Source organism: Lampetra planeri, chromosome 44 (genome assembly GCF_965212315.1).
Source record: "Lampetra planeri chromosome 44, kcLamPlan1.2.h2, whole genome shotgun sequence".
NCBI classification, from domain to species: domain Eukaryota; kingdom Metazoa; phylum Chordata; class Hyperoartia; order Petromyzontiformes; family Petromyzontidae; genus Lampetra; species Lampetra planeri.
Genome location: NC_136150.1, coordinates 9,321,511 through 9,338,619, shown reverse-complemented (window position 1 = coordinate 9,338,619; position 17,109 = coordinate 9,321,511). Strand labels below are relative to the sequence as shown.

The window sequence follows — 17,109 nt, the reverse complement described above, 5'->3', positions numbered from 1 at the left end:
CCGGACAAGAGGGGAAAATATAAAATAGGGGCGGGGGGGGGGGGAAGAGAAGTGGTCGTGAAGTGGCAGGGCACCTCTTTGTCCGCCACGGAATGCCCCACGGAAGGAGCCCCCCACTGTGATGACGTCGCCGTCGGTGAGGTCCCACAGTGCCAGCTCGCTCACGGGGATGGGGCGTCCGCGCGTGCGGTACCGCGGGCCCCCTCCGTCAGAGGCGCCGCCGCCGCCTCCTCCGCCGCCGCCTCCCCCCAGCAGGCGCGTGACCACCAGGGCTCGCTCAAACAGGAACACGTAGACGCGCTGCGGGACGGGACACGGGGGGGTGGCGGCGGGCGTGGACTCGATGACTCGCTCCCCCGGCGCCGGCAAGCGCGAACCCGTCGTGTGGTTTATCGTGTGTATGTGTGTGCTCGTGCGTCTCGATCATCGCCTGCGTCTCGGGGCGAACGCTGCGCTGCAGAGTTGTGTGCTAGCTACGGGTCGCTTGAGCAGCGAGATCCACGATCAGATTTTTGTTGGGTTAGGTCGCGTAAATGTGTCATAAAACCACGCACCTCCACGTCATCAATCCACGTGGAGGTGGGTTTATGATGCATTTACACGGTCTAACCCCAAAACGCTTTTATCATGAATAATATTGGCTCGGGAAAGCCTACATGTTATACATTGAGACCCACTTTGTGGTTTGCTTGGCTGGAAGGCGATGTGAATGGGAGGTTGATAATTTGATTAATTAGGGCGCAGTAGGAAATTATAATTGACCTTGTCCCACCAAGCGACTGTTGAGAAAATAAAACGGGCTGGGGCAGGAGACATCGAGACGCCACGGAGATGGAGCGATAAATTCAAGTTGTCTTCAGGAGCTCGATGAACAGTTACACTCGTGGGACTGAGAAATGGTGACGGCTTGGGGAGGCATTCACCCAGCAATGGACGGATCATGGCCGATGACGGTGGTGACGAAGGTGACGATGGTGAAGAAAGTGGAGGCACTGCTGTAATTCACCAACGGCTGTTATTTTCTGTTCCCATCCGTGTGGATTTCTTTGCTGGAATAACTTAAAAAAAACAGATCTCACTGCCTGCGTGATTTAGAGCAACGTAATATCCCTGCGGTGCAGCCTAGGACCCATCATCACCAGTGAGCTCCCAAATCCCAGGATCATTAAATCAGTTATTAGAGCAAGCTCGATTCATATTTGCCTGGCATCACGGACAGGTCTTGGTGTGTCAAAACTGTACGGCGTTTGCGCTAATACGCACCGCGTTTATCTGCGCTCACATGATACAAGGTCTATATGACCTTGAGGCAGTCAGTGCAGCTCGGACCTTTAATAAAATTATTGTCATACACTGTGATTTGATGAATTGTCAGGTTTTGGAGTTACTGTTTGAAAATAAAGAGAATGATTGCGTCGTTTCCCGTTGCTATTCTTCACTTTGATTTCGCGCCATTTGTTCCACGAGCCTAAACGTAAGCTTCGCACAGTTTTCCAATTACCAATATAAAATGTGAATAGTCAATTGCTGCATTCGTGCGTAGTTCGATGCGTTATGTTGCGCGCAAAATTATTAATGTTTTTCAAAATGAACTCTTGCATAATTGTATTTGTCAACAACCTCGTTCAGGAGCTGCGTAATGCTGGTGGAAAGTGGTCGGGACGTGCCTTAATTTACGATATTCATTTATTACAATTTTCATTTGTATGTGCTCTTGGGACAGACACAGATCCCCCGTATAGCCTCAACAGACTTTTGGGGCAAGTACTGTTCACGAGCAGCACCTATGAAGGCCGGCACTGTGGCACACGAGGGGCTGTGGGTGGCCAGCACCACGCCCGGATGAATTTGTCTCCCTAGTTACTATGTTTTTTCCTGCCGCACCAGGTACTCGTTTGAGGCTGAGTCGACCTAGGGAAGGCCCAGGACCGGTTCAGATAACTGTCCCTGGTGTTGGCTTTGAGCAGGAATTGAACTCGAGTCAGTGGGTTCGTAGCGCAGCGCGCGAACCACTACACTACTGCGCTCTCCACACACACACATTCACGATTCACAATCTTCATTTGTTTTGAAAAGGCACTCTCCACATTACGTGAGATGTTGTTACCAATCATCAGGATTGTGCACTGTGTAATGCCTTAATTTGTATTTTAAAGGGTGAAGGATTACTAATCGTGGAAAGGCGGACTGGATTGGGTAACAAATACTTGAGTTGGAAAATCTCTTATTTTTTCCACCCAATTACATTCCAAGAGTACTATCGGCATCATGGCACAAAGATAGAAAACTGGAAATGGTTTTGAAGCCATTGCCGAGCGTGCTCGCTGCGAAGAGCGGTCGCGCTGTGCTGTGATGCACGCTCACAGACGGTTCTCGCTCATGGCCGATAATATTTGAACCGATTCTAGACTTCTCCGAGGTCGACTCGGCCTCAAATGAATACCTGGTGCGGTGTAGAAACATCGCCACTGGGAAAACAACGGTGGCCGGTACTGGTACTCGCTAACAGCACTTGCCCCGACGGTCTTTGTATCTGTGTGCGTGCGCACTCACCGCGCCGCGTGCCGTTCTCAGCTCGCCGTGGCACGACAGGAGCCGCGGCGCAGCCACGGCGGTGGCGCCGTCGCCGGCCGGGACGTCGCTCCAGTCGAGGCGGTTCCAGAAGTAGCGACACTCGGATTCGCCGGTGCGAGAGTTGACGTCGCGCACGATCCCGGCCGCCGTGCTGATCTGCAGCAGGGCAGATGCACAGGCATGGGTTCAGGTGTCCGGCTTGTTTTTTGTTGTTGATTTAACCAAGCCAGAAGCACCAGAGACCAGAGTCTCTCTTGCAGAGATTCCACCGCTCTGCTGACCTGTTTGTTGCAAGAAGGGCCATTGACCGAAACCTTGCCTCCTGCATTATATATATATGTTTTTTAAAGGTCACACCGTGTTATTGACGAACGTGTTCTGTTTTTTGTCATTTGCAAGAATGACCAGGGTAGCTATTTTAGAATATATATAAGTCCCTGTACGTTATCCCTCCAGGCGTCTTTCTGTGTGTGCTTCTCCATGTGTGTATGTCTCTTGTTGTGGTGTTACTCTGGTTGTCCCTCTGTGCTGCTCAAAGCATCTTTTCCTGCGTGTTCTTCTCTGTATATGTATATCTGCTACCTTGTACCTCGTATCTATTCATTCTGTTTACGTTGGTATGTTCAGCCCAGAAGTTGACTACGAAATTTAGCAGTCTTTTGAAATACGTGGTCAACCAGGTTAGTGTTTGACTGTGTTGTTGGCCGACTGGTTTTGCATCACATTGTGTTTCTAAGGTTTGTTGAGTTCTCGTCTCCCATCTTCTTGTTGTTGTTTGCCTCCATGCAGTTTGCCGTTCTCTGTGTGCTGCGTGCTTGGTGTCCCCCTGTGTGTTCCCTTGCTGTGTGTTTTGCCCCATCTCCACCTGATGATGAGCGCTTGTATTGCGTTCGAAACGTCGTGATTTATTTTAATTTATTTAGTTAAATTTTCTTTTATTTCTACATACGTGACTTTACCGAAAAAACCAACGAGTCCACCCATAACTGTTTAGGCGTACAAAACAATTTAGGTAAAACCTAGCCCCCTTGCACCCCCCCCCCACCACCGATCTCTGATCTATTTTGAGAAAAAATAAAGACCTGCGAACGCAACGAACAAAAACCCTCGCGACGACGCGATAGCGTGCACGCGTCCTTGTGGTGCGAGGCCGGCCCCCACGCTTCCACACATGGCAGCGTTCTTCTCCGACGGGAGGTGAAACGAAGCATAGCCGTGGGGTTCAGATATTTACGATTTGCTAAACAATTAAATTTTTTATTTTACCAGGTAAAGCCCCACTGAGGTATGTAACTCTTTTTCAGAAGCGACCTGGCCATCGCAAATGATAGCCCAATGAAGTGGCTTATCACGTGGAAATGTATAGCAGGCAAATACTCTGAAACGCGTGATGTTGATTTTAAATGTGGAGGGAAAAACTGGATGCTCCAGAGAAAAATCCACGTCACCACGAGGAGAACATAAGATACTCCAAGTATACAGGAATCAGTGTCGGGATGGAACCCACGACTTCCTGTATACCAGGCGAGGGAGTTAATGATAACGATTTGTATCTGGCGATGGCCACTTCTTCATGTGCTGTACAGAAGAGGCCCGTTGCCCGTAGCGTTGCCTATATTATATTTATTTCCTTTTAAGGCCACAAGTGTTAGTGACGAGTGCGTTGAGTTGTGTGTGTCTGTTATGTGTATGTGTGTCTGCTATGTGTGTGTGTATCTGCTATGTGTGTGTGTGTCTGTTATGTGTATGTGTATCTGCTATGTGTGTGTGTATCTGCTATGTGTGTGTGTGTCTGCTATGTGTATGTGTGTCTGCTATGTGTATGTGTGTCTGCTATGTGTATGTGTGTCTGCTATGTGTATGTGTGTCTGCTATGTGTATGTGTGTCTGTTATGTGTATGTGTATCTGCTATGTGTGTGTGTATCTGCTATGTGTGTGTGTGTCTGCTATGTGTATGTGTGTCTGCTATGTGTATGTGTGTCTGCTATGTGTATGTGTGTCTGCTATGTGTATGTGTGTCTGCTATGTGTATGTGTGTCTGCTATGTGTATGTGTGTCTGTTATGTGTATGTGTGTCTGTTATGTGTATGTGTGTCTGCTATGTGTATGTGTGTCTGTTATGTGTATGTGTGTCTGCTATGTGTATGTGTGTCTGCTATGTGTATGTGTGTCTGCTATGTGTATGTGTGTCTGCTATGTGTATGTGTGTCTGCTATGTGTATGTGTGTCTGCTATGTGTATGTGTGTCAGCTATGTGTATGTGTGTCTGTTATGTGTATGTGTGTCTGCTATGTGTATGTGTGTCTGCTATGTGTATGTGTGTCTGCTATGTGTATGTGTGTCTGCTATGTGTATGTGTGTCTGCTATGTGTATGTGTGTCTGCTATGTGTATGTGTGTCTACTATGTGTATGTGTGTCTGCTATGTGTATGTGTGCGCCACTGCCAATGCAGCAGCTGCAGGATTGGCAGCAGCATCACCAAATCGTTTTGTTATCTTTTGATTTGCATCGCTCTGGGCGATTTTTCTTTTTTTCTCCGCAAACTCGGCTTTTTGTTTTCATGCCGCGGTTATAGCTAGCTGAAAGATGTCCGGAGAGATTCCACCATGAAAAAACATGCGTAAAGTTAATATTTACTTGTTCCAGACAGCCTCGACTGAGCCGCAAGACTGTGTCAAGGAGAGCCCTTACTTGGGACCTTAGTCCGTAAATATAACGAGAAAAAATATACCTTTTTAGAAACGAACACCAAAAACCTGTTTTATACTCGGCTTATTGCTTTCTACGTACGTTAAACTTCTTTTGCCACCGTACATAGCCACCCGGGCCGATCGGAGGTGGTAATAACGATAATAACCGTTCTTCATTTACACGGGAAGCCTCGCCGAGTCTCCAGGCTCGTTCTGTGGATTCGTGCGCTTGATTTCATTTAGCAATTTTACAGGGAGCAGCACACACACGCAGGCTGCGGGCTGCTGAAGGCGTAGTACAAAACAGCAGTACAGCAGCTGAAGGCGTAGAACAGGCGTAGTACAGAACCACGGTGGATTTTTTTCCACGCTGCCATCTGCCGACATTGTAAGGGCAGCAGCCTATGGCACCTGAGCTTTAGCAACGGTGGTTGCCCATCCGAGCACTGTCCACGATAAAAAAAACCTGCTTAGCTTTTTGAGACGTGACGAGGCTGTGCAGAATTCTGGGAGGTTTGGTCACAGGCAATGGTTTAGGGCTGTGTATTCAAAATGACATCAGTTCAAAACTCTGGTGTTCTGTAAGATCGTTACCTATACATTATCCAAACAAAGACAACACCCCCCCCCCCCATAAAGCCTTTAACGTCTTCCGGGCAGCAGTTCGCTCACCGCCTCCTCCAGCAGCTGGCGGTCGGCGTGGTCATTGGGCGTGTGGCGCAGGATCCCGCGCAGCAGCAGCGGGTACTTGACGAGGCGGGAGCGCGGCGCGTCCAGGAAGCTCCAGAGGTCGAGGCGGCGTGAGAAGGGCGACTCGAGGCAGCGCTGCAGGAAGTCGTGGACGCGCGCCTCGCCCCGCTTGCGCTCCAGCAGCAGGCGGGCCGCTACCTGGTTGCTGCAGTAGCGCGAGTAGGCGGTGAGGCATGGGAGCTGTGTGCAGCCAGAGGGCGGGGGCACGGGACATACGGGCGGTCAAACAGACGGGAGGGGTGGGGGCAAAACGGATGGGGAGAGAGAGAGAGATGGGTCAATTGTATGGACGACAAATGGATGGACAGACAAACGGACTGGCAACAGGATGGACAAATGTACGGGCAGACTGACTGGCTGGCGACAGGTAGATGAACAAACAAAGCACAGACAAACGGACGGATGGACATGTGGACGGACAGAACAAATGGGTTTTCATGAAAACAGTACACAAATCAAAAAAATATCCTGACAGGTGCAGAGAGGTTGTGGTAATAACCCCCCCTCCCCAACCATGAACTCAAAGAACCAAGTCCAGGAAAGCTTTGTGACCCAAAAATGGCATAATGATGTACCTGCATGATGTACATACATAATGCACAATGTACATTTGTACGTTACTTAACTGTGGATAACCCAACCAATAACAGACATCCGTTGTCATTCATATGAATGAATTAATCCCCCCTCTGGTCTTCGCACCTCATTGGCTCACGAGTGACGACATCACGTTTATCCGTCCTCTATTTAGGACCGAAACAGGAGGAGGATTTCTCCACAACTCTGGCTGTCGCCTGATGATGCTGGCCGTTGTTGTCACTACCGGCGAACGTCACGGTACTCATATTGTAAATGTTGTTGTTTACTCTCCAACGCACCGGTGTGCCGAGCTAGTAACTGATTGGCACGTTTTGTTTACATGACACACCTTACGAATTGGCTGTGTCGGGTGGTGGGGGGTTAAATGACACACTGACATCAAAATAATCTAACCAAAAAAACCTCAATTGTGGATAATATTGGTCGTGAGAGCCTACGTATTATACCTCCACGAAACCTATTAAAAGGAGACTTGGGAGATATTTCCTGTAGTGGCCGATCCGGCTGACTTGCTGGAGCTGTTGTCGCCGGACATACGCTCGTTTTGTACCGCGTACATTTTTTACGGTAATGCTGCATAACTTTCTGGCGTATTTCAACCTGAATTGAATTTAATTCTGGAAGAAGGTTCCGGAATTGGAGAGCGAAACGCCAGACATCGCGCCAAATGACGCACAGCGGTACGGCCCGAAGACACGCCGGGCAGTGACGCAGCCTGGCGGTGGCGAATTCGCTGTTTGTTGCAGAGGTTCACAGTTCGCTCCAGCGGCTGCCCCTGGTCAATACTGTGGTTTGTAACAACCATGATCACACTACGGCCCACGTGCTTCCCAGTAGACATCAAAGATCCCGTGGCGCCGTTCTCAAGAGCATGCCATTGCGTGTCGACGTCACGGTTCAGATTAGAAAAAATACTCTCAAGTTACTTAATCGGAATTTACACAACGGCAATGATCGCCCCCCCCCCCCCAACTGCTAAAACTTTGCAGGACCATCCTGAAAACGCGAGGCTGTCCTGGGTAAACCAGCCGTTTGTCTCACCCAGGCTGCCAAGATGTGCCCCACTCTGTCCGTGGTCCCGTCGTCCTTCCGCGCCGTCTTCAGCTTGGCCAGAAGGTCTGCGCAGAGTGCCGGCGGGACACAACACGGCGAGTTACTCTCGGCACCCACTTGCGAGGAGAGGCCCTTCCTGTGCTCAGCCAAATTGGCCACCCGTGTCAACAACAGAGACCTCACCGTTTGGCTATTCGTGTGAACGCAACGAGGGATGAGCCCCCCGGCACTCAATTTCTCACGGGAGCTCGGTACACCACATGTTGGATGTGGTGTACCGAGCTCTGGTGTGATTTTAAGCATTACCGACAAGGACAGGCCCGATTGAAACTATGCCCTCCAGACACTTTATTTTTTTATTTCGGCACCCAAATTTCTTTGGTGACTTATTCACAAAATCGTTGTTCAAATGGTGTGGACGAGAAACTAAGATTTGTTTTTTGTCGGAGCGTTAAAGAAAGTTTAAATTGGCGGAGTAACTGGGAGAACTTGGTGTAGTGATTGAGTTGCTGCTGAGGATCTTTCACGCGAGGTTGCACGGCATTCGTAATCCCCTGCGCTAAGGCCCCTTCACTCCTCCGCTGTGAAGTTGCGTACAAGGCCAGTAGATTCAAGACGTCTCTCTACTCAAACCCAACGCATGAACAAAGCTTGTTCCCACTGGTGACCCCGATCCAGCGGGGGATCAGAAACGACACATTCCTATGGCAGGGACAATCGTTCTAATTATCCCCCCCCCCCTCCGAACAACCGCAGAGCGGCTGGGACTGAAGCATGGCCTTCTCTAAAAAGCCAAAGGCTTCACAGCTCAACGACTAAACGCCGTCTCAAGTGGCTCCACTTTCCGTCGTTGCTATTTCCCTTCATCATGTAGTATTTTGTTGTTGTTCTTCAATAGCAATGGAGACAACAACACCGGGCCGGCATCGACGCGTGTGTTCGCGGGAAGGGAGGCGAGAGCCGAGGCACTCACCGGCGTGCAGAGGGATGAAGGTCTCCAGCATCCCAAAGATTTTTTCCAGCTCCTTGGCGGACATTATCGCGAGCGTGAGCATGGGGTCGTGGTAAACCTGCGGGGGACAGAATCAGCAGAAAGATGTATCTACATTGCAGGAGGAATCCGATGAGCTATGAAGCTCTTTTTCACAGATGTCCAGTAGGGGCAAGTAATACAGTTACAACAACAAACAACACAAACGCATGGTAGTCGTGCAAAGTGCAAGAAAGGTAAACAAGTCAACCAAAGACAAACACATGACACTAAACCAGCCCCATCCCACCAGGCGAAGCCCGCTGAGGTATTCACTTCTTTTTCAGAAGCGACCTACCCACAAATGCTAACTCAGCAAAGTGGCCCATCATGTGGACAGGGCCCGGGTGGAAGAGACGGCGGTCGTGAGTGAACACGAGGGGGTTCAAGCAGTGGCAGCTCCTGCAAAATCTCTCAGGGGGGCAAATGTCTGGATGATTTATAAGGATAAGGTCCACCCATGCAAAGGATAAATTAACAGCTTAAGCATGTAAAGGCAACTTCACTTCTTTAATATTAATGAAAAATAAAGTGACTCTTACAATACATCTTGTTTGTTTCTATACTCACTATTAATACAATCCACTCAAGTTTATTTTATTAAAGATTCCACTAGGTGGCGACAAATAAAACTGTTGACTGAAACGTGCTTACGTATGATGACGTAAGCACGTTAGTGCGAGCCCTCCCGGAAGCCATAGAGAATGCATTGCAGCGCCCCCCATTCGAAAAAAAACATCTTTGAATGTAAGTCTATGGGAACACTCTGGGCGATTCTCAGCCGGAGTGAAATCGCCCAAAAAGAGGCGGTACTCCACAGAACGTGACATGACGCTGATTGGACTATATCCAGAGGCACAGTGACGGCTAGCGTGACTCTGTGGTTGAATGACATTGGTGGTGCGTCGCCCAATCGCCCTAATGAAGAAACTGCCCCTGGGTTCAAGGGATGGTGTCTTAGCACTGAGCTTCAATTAAATATTTTAAATGTCAAAATCAGAATATTTATTTTTGTCGGCATGAGCGCAGACTATTGGGCTCGACAAAGTGGACATTGGGGACTCTGCAGCAGCGAGGGCGCCGTCACCTTAAAGACACGCAATCAAGTGAAATCAGCCAAACCTACCGTAGCAGGGTCGTCATGACAATACGAGTCTTGAGTTGAGATCGTCCTGGGTAAAATGTAATTTCCGTCCTTCTGGACTAATCTCCAATGTCTATTATTATTAAGATCGAAACAGGAGAATTTCTCCACAACTCTTGCTGTCGCCTGATGAGGCTGGTTGTAATTACCGGTGAAATGTCACAGTACTCGAATTGTAAATGTTGTGGGTTTACTCTGCAATAAACCGGTGTGCTGAACAAGTAGCGAATTGGCATGTTTTGTGTACGTGACAAACATTACTAATTGGCTGTGTCGGGCGGTGGCGGGAAATGACACATTTATATTTACGCAATCTAACCCAAAAAAACCTCTATTCTGGATAATATTATGATTTTGTTTGTTTACCCAGAAAAGCCTCACCGAGTCTCAAGGCTCGTTTTTCAGAGGGTCCTGCCAAGTGTACACAGAAGGGGGGCGACGTGACATATAATTCCAGTTGAGTAATATGCAAGGACATTTTTTTCAGAATTGGGATGTTTTGGGCCAATATCTCATGTGCACCGTGTGGTTTGTCGTCTTTAGCTACGACCCCCCCCCCACGCTATTACGGGTGCTGCTGCTGCGTGCAGTCTGCCCCGCAGATCCAGCGGCGAAGTTCCCACGGGCTCTTGGGCGCTGCGTGTCGGTGTCACAGCCAAATTGACCACCTGCTCCAGAGAGTAAATTTCCCAGAGTGCAAACAGCCGCCGCGGCCAGTAGCCAGCCGCAACCACCCCCTCTCCCCCGTCACCTCCGCCGCCCAGCCCCTCCAGTTTCCATGGTTCAACTTTACTTTCGAATTTCGCCCTTAATCTGCCGTGAAGAAAAGTCAAAATTGCGCACGGGGCCTGAAAACGCTGGCAAATATTAAACTGTGGCCAATTACGTATGCGCCGCCGCCGCCACCTCTGCCTCGTCGGCGAGAACGTGGGAAAGTGTGGGGCCTGGCGCGGTTAGCCATGGGAACTGGAGGGTAGCGCCCCGTCTTTGTGAACGAGCCCTGCGCGGGTTTGTATACACACTCAGGACGGTCCTTGCATCAAAGAGCTCGTTCGGACCCACCTGGGGTGACTAATGCTACTCGTGTCCACCACGAGCAGTGTCCACCACGAGTAGTGTCCACCACGGACAGTGTCCACCACGAGCAGTGTCCACCATGGGCAGTGTCCACTACGAGTAGTGTCCACCATGGGCAGTGTCCACCAGGGGCAGTGTCCACCACGAGTAGTGTCCACCACGAGTAGTGTCCACCATGGGCAGTGTCCACCAGGGGCAGTGTCCACCAGGGGCAGTGTCCACCATGGGCAGTGTCCACCACGAGTAGTGTCCACCACGGGCAGTGTCCACCATGGGCAGTGTCCACCATGGGCAGTGTCCACCACGAGTAGTGTCCACCATGGGCAGTGTCCACCATGAGTAGTGTCCACCACGAGCAGTGTCCACCATGGGCAGTGTCCACCATGGGCAGTGTCCACCATGAGTAGTGTCCACCACGAGCAGTGTCCACCATGGGCAGTGTCCACCATGAGTAGTGTCCACCATGGGCAGTGTCCACCATGGGCAGTGTCCACCAGGGGCAGTGTCCACCACGGGCAGTGTCCACCATGGGGAGTGTCCACCACGAGCAGTGTCCACCAGGGGCAGTGTCCACCACGGGCAGTGTCCACCATGGGGAGTGTCCACCACGAGCAGTGTCCACCATGGGCAGTGTCCACCATGAGTAGTGTCCACCACGAGTAGTGTCCACCATGGGCAGTGTACGGTGCCATAACTCGGGTGTCCACCTAACTTGGTATTCCCAGGACCGTCGTCCTCTTTGTGAGGTTGTCGTCTTGGTAAATCGATAGAGGTTTTTCTTCCGGGACCCGACTTGAAAAAAAAGTTCCTGATAGTATTGCGAGTGATCCTTCCTCCCCATGATGACGATTAACCTCCCCCCCCCCGGCTTCATATCTAACTCAGAAGCGGCAACTCGAGTAGTAACTCGGAGGAGGCAACCCGAGTGGTAACTCAGAAGTGACGACGGCGGCGTCTCGATGGGTGGCGTTTTTAATTTGCCCGCGTCTCCGCGTGCCCAAGCACGCAGGAGGGCGCTCCATGCTTTTTCATCTCCTTTGGGGTTTTTTTTCCTCCACCTCCCACAGCACAATCTGGGAAAGTAAACAGGCTCGGCCGGCCGCGCAGCAGTTTGGGCCTCACTTGGGAAAGTCAAACACACCTCCGGTGGTGAGGGACCCTGTGAAAAGGGGGGTGGGTGGGGGAGGCCTCACAAAATGTTCTCGTGTTGACGCTCCTCAACGACTCACCGCACCGCGCGCTCGCTGGTGCGTGGCGAGCGGGTGACATTGACCCCCCCACCCACCCAGTGCCCCCCCCCCCCCCAGAGAGCGGTGGTAATGTGGTCGGCATTTCGGGGTTTTATTTTGTTTTCGTTGCACAGTCTTTGTCCAGTCGAGGTATTTAAAAAAACCGTGAAATGTTTGTGCGAGTATCACTCTGTGGATTGCGTTTTAGCCATACTCTAAGTGTAATCCATGACATAATAAGAACAACAACAACAATTTCAACCTGTAACAAATTACAGACAAGCAGGAAGGCGGCAGGCAGGTGTTGAGCCAGTGCCAAATTCCACCCACCCCAAGCTCTGCGGTCCTCTATATATGAAGGTGATATCAGCCAATGAAGGAGTGTTTACACGTGTGAGAGGAAATCAGAGCACCCGGTGAAAAGCTACGCATGGGGGGGGGGGGGTAACACGCTTTTCCGTACAGATGGCACAAAAGCAGTCACACATTTGGTTAAGCACTCTTCTGAGGCGATGAAATGTTGGTGTGGGGGGCATGCAACTTACCCTCCCCCCACGTCAGCCAATCGGTGGACTCTGTGTATATCGAGGGGGTGGTGTAGTTGTTGCGCACTGTGCTGTGAGCCTGTGTTTCATTCCAGGCCATGGACGAACATCAGTGGCGAGTTCTATCTGAGACGCGGCCCTGGGCTTGCTGGCCCCTTCACCATCTGGCATGAACCTGCGTGGCCAAGTGTGGGCCAAACAGTTCCCATGACTGACCGACATGGCATGGTGAGAGGCCTTCATGCAGCAGTGGGTTGACACTACGGGGTTTGTGAATAATTTAAACTTTGGATTTAAATCATGAGCGGGTGTTTGCGGGGGGGGGGGGGGGGGGCAAGGCCCCTTCCAAACTAGACAACTTTATTAATTAGTTTAGTAGTTTAATATGAAGACTATAAATTAATTAATTATATGCAACCGCGATTTCTAAAGTGCCCCCCCGCCACCAAATATAGACGTCAGACTCCGCCTGTGGTTTCAATGATGACTGATGTTTGTTTGAGGTGGTTGGCGGACGGACACCAACCTTTTTGGCCAAGGTCAAGTCTTCGATGAGGTCCTGTTCACCTTGGGCCAACTCAAAAATTGCCTGGAGAATCAAAACCAAGCGTCAGAAATCAGTATTCATGTTACTTTACGTGCACAGGACACATCGATTCAGTGTGTTCACTCGATCAGATTTAAATTAGCATTAAGTAATCATAAGTAATTGTAATTTCGCTAGCATAACACCATTTACCAGTGACTGCACGACAGGAAGGGGAGTAGAGTCAAGGATGTAATGCAAAGGAGAGAGAGAAAGGAACGGGAAGCGAGACCTGCACGGAAGTCCTTAAGAGGGACAGGGGAGGAGGAGGCTACGGCTCAAGTGGAGCAGCAGGAAGGGAGGGGGAGGAGGGGGAGGGAGAGAAGGAATGACCGGGCCACGATGTCGAGGATGATGAGAGGGTGGTGATGATGACAGGGGAGAGACGAGAGGGAGAGAGAAGGAAGGAGAGAGCAGACGTGAGCAGCACGGAGGAGGATCGTCTGTTTTTGCAGCGGGCAGTGAGAGGGAGGGGTTCAGAGTGGGAGTGGCCACGCGGATGTCACGAGATTTACGGGAGGCGTAAGCTACTTTAGATTTACAGATTATGCACCACATGGAGTTATTGCGTCACATTGTACAAATATTCCTACATTTGAACCTTATGGCGGTACCCCGGGGTACCATAGTACCCCGGCTCTCGCATAATGTCTGTGATACAGTCATTTTTAGTCTGTAGATGGTCGGCGATGCGGCAATCGACTCATCTCGACGAGCTGTGCACGATGCACCACTACGGTGCATACACGAACGTTCAGGGTTTCAGCGCAATCGTCCTCGCTGCGTTTTGAGATCGCGGAGTAGCACTGATTTCGGATTGATTGGTACCACAGTCGCGGAGTGAAGTACACACCTGGAAAAAATAGTGTCCCAGAAATAAAATATTTAATTACTTCGGCCATTTTGTATTATTGGTACCCCGGGGTACCGCCATAAGGATCATTTGACCAATAAACAAAAGCCCCCATTAGAATTCGCCACAGTGAGAAGGGGTGACGGCCAACGGTCGAGACTAAAAATGCAGTGGCAGCTAAAGGAGGGAGAACGCCCGCAGGGACGTCTTCCATCGAGTTGGGAGCCATGAAATCAGCTCATGGTGCAGGAGCCAGCCAGATCGTTCCATCGTAGGACTGCGAGAGTTGGCAACAGCCCGAGGTAGGCATCCATCCATCAGCGGATAGGTGATGGCTGGTGGTGATGGTGATGGCGATGCCGACGATGCGCGGTGGCGTTGGTTCGCAGTGCGCCAGGAGCTACCTCCTGCCGCTTGATCTCGGCGCGGGAGAGACGCTCCGTGGTGCCGGTGTCGTACATCTCGCTCCACAGCTTGCTGTCACGTCGCTTGAGCGAGGAGCTGCTGTGCGACGACGGAGGGTGAGGACCCGGCGTGGCTGCCACTCCTCCTCCACAGCCACCGCCCAACCGCACCGCTCTCCAGGCGCCGTCGAAGAGAGTGGGCGATCGTGACGGCGGAGACGATGGTGGCGATGGCGGAACCAGGGGACCGCTTTCTGGGCGCAGGCTGATGGAGCGCTGTGAAGACACACGCACGCACCGTGTGAGCGCACGACGGTGCCAGGTCAAGGTGAAGAAGCCATCGCAGCCAACACCACCAGCCCACTGCGCCGTCACTTCCGACCTTTTGCCGGATCGCGCAGCTGTTGCACGATGCGGTAAAGCTAGTTCGACAAAACAAAAAAAGTCAACAAAAACATTTTCGTATTATTCTCAAGGATTGGCCATTGTGTGACTGTTTGGCAAACTAGCAATCCAAATGTCAAACGTCACCCACAACAAAGTTTGCGAAAGTAACAACGATGTTCACGTGATGGATTCGCTCAGGCTGTGCATTCGCTCCCAAGCAGGTGGTGCCTTTGAGAAGCGAAGAGCCACCACACCTCACCATCGCTTCTTCCCCTCTGCTGGAGCCAGCGGCCGTCACGCAGTCAACGCTTGACCTTCAACGAACGCTCTTACAGCCTCATCACCGCCACCCATAGGCCTCAGGTCCTTCCTCTAGTCAGACAGTTGACACGTCTGTCTAAGGACACATTGCAGAGCCTCACAGTTTGTCTCCCCAGCGCTGGATGTTTACGTTTTGCGTCGGATACTCATTTGAATGCTCACCGGATGCAGGGGTTGCCCAGGATTGGTGCTGATATCAATCTCCGTTGATATTATCCACACTTACAGGAATTGAACTCGACTTGCCAAGTTTGTTGTGCAGTCCGTGAGCCACACGCACACGAGCACACACACACACGAGCACACATGCACTCTGCTATATTGGTCTGGAAAGCCCATAGGATGATGAACTAAAGATACTCTATATATAGGCGGAGAGACAAGGATCACCCATATAGCCTTAACGACTGTAGGGGCAAGTGCCATTAGCGAGCACCTATGAAGGCCGAAACGGCACACGAGGGGGTGAGTGGCCAATACCAACGCCTGGCCGCCTTTGTCTCCCCAGTGGCGATGTTTCCACACCACACCAGGTACTCATTTGAGACTGAGGGCCCAGGACCGGTTCAGATAATCGTCACTGGCGTTCGGCATGAGCGAGAATCGAACTTCGTGCTAACCACTGTGCTACCGCTCCCCATGCACACGGACAATCATACAAAAACACGTACACCAACACAGCTTCACACACACACAGACCCGCAACGCCTGCACATGAACACGTCCCCCCAACTGAAACTCGACACTCCACACCAACTGTTGCATTGCGTTTGCTCCTCGTCATTCGCAGGCCGAAGTCCCTGCTGACCTTGAGGGCTGTGTTGCTGGTGGCGAGGGATTCTGCGCCAGATGAAGGAGGGTGGTGGTGGTGGCGGCGTGGATGCGAGTGTGCGTGCGTCTCTGCGCCCGTGTGTTTCGTGTGGGGAGCGGCAGTGGAGCGAAGGGGTCGACACGTCGAAAACAACGAGAAGAGCCACTTTTTTCGATTTTATCGGTGAAAACAAAAAAAAAATCTATATTTCAAGAGCCGCAACGCAATGTGAATACGAGGCGGTGGCGGCCCGTGATGAATGAGCCACCGCGTGCGCCTCGGGATCCGCAGGTTGCCGACCCCCTGGTGCAGCGGTCAGCGCTGCGCCACAAACCCGGCGACCCGAGTTCGATTCCCACTCACGGTCAACGCCAGTGGCGATTGTCTGAACCGGTCTTGGGCCTCCCCTAGGTCGACTCTGCCTCAAACGACTGCCTAGTGCGATGTGTAAACATCGCCACTGGGGAGACAAAGGCGGTCGGGCGTGGTGCTGGCCACCCGCCCCTTCGCGTGCGGCGCCGGCCTAATTAGGTGCTCGCTAACAGCACTTGCCCCAACAGTCTGTTTAGAGCTATATGGGGGATCTCTGTCTTGTGTGTGTGAGGGGGTCATTGTAGAGAGGAGACCCACCCACCCACCTCCCACAATGACAAAGCCAGATGTGGAAACGAAGACACCGCACGTGTTCGCAGCGACTGTCACGCGATCGGCGCGAGATTACGAAGCCCCACCGTAGACAAACTACGGGGCGAACCCACTCGCAGATCGTCGTGATCGCCAGCCACGATCGATCCACTGCTGAATGAAGACCTGGCAGCGGACATCCTCTCACGTACGCGTTCCGGGGTTCCATGGCTGGCGCTCCGTCGTGAGAGTCGAACGCCTGCCATCGATTATCTCGAGCGGGCGCGTCCTTCCCCCCAAGACCACCTCTGCACTCGTTCACGCTGTGCGCGCTTTGGCCACGCTTTGGTCACGCGCGTCCCCTGGGAACGTTTTCTCAAACTTAATTCTACGGCGAACGTGTCAAGTAATTCGATAGAGCCAATGTCC

The 17,109-nt window shown here is 51.4% G+C and overlaps 1 protein-coding gene across 1 annotated transcript in view; it reads right to left on the bottom strand.

Moving 5' to 3' along the window:
- LOC144732919 (rho guanine nucleotide exchange factor 3-like) overlaps positions 1-17,109 on the bottom strand; it is a 41,551-nt gene that overhangs the window by 3,894 nt on the left and 20,548 nt on the right. Inside the window, exons 3-9 of the mRNA XM_078614586.1 lie at positions 14,538-14,813; positions 13,221-13,283; positions 8,643-8,739; positions 7,658-7,734; positions 5,939-6,196; positions 2,554-2,730; positions 75-300 (exon numbers count right to left, since the gene is read on the bottom strand). Of these exons, the coding sequence (XP_078470712.1) occupies positions 75-300; positions 2,554-2,730; positions 5,939-6,196; positions 7,658-7,734; positions 8,643-8,739; positions 13,221-13,283; positions 14,538-14,813 (1,174 nt within the window). The remainder of the gene's footprint in view (positions 1-74; positions 301-2,553; positions 2,731-5,938; positions 6,197-7,657; positions 7,735-8,642; positions 8,740-13,220; positions 13,284-14,537; positions 14,814-17,109) is intronic.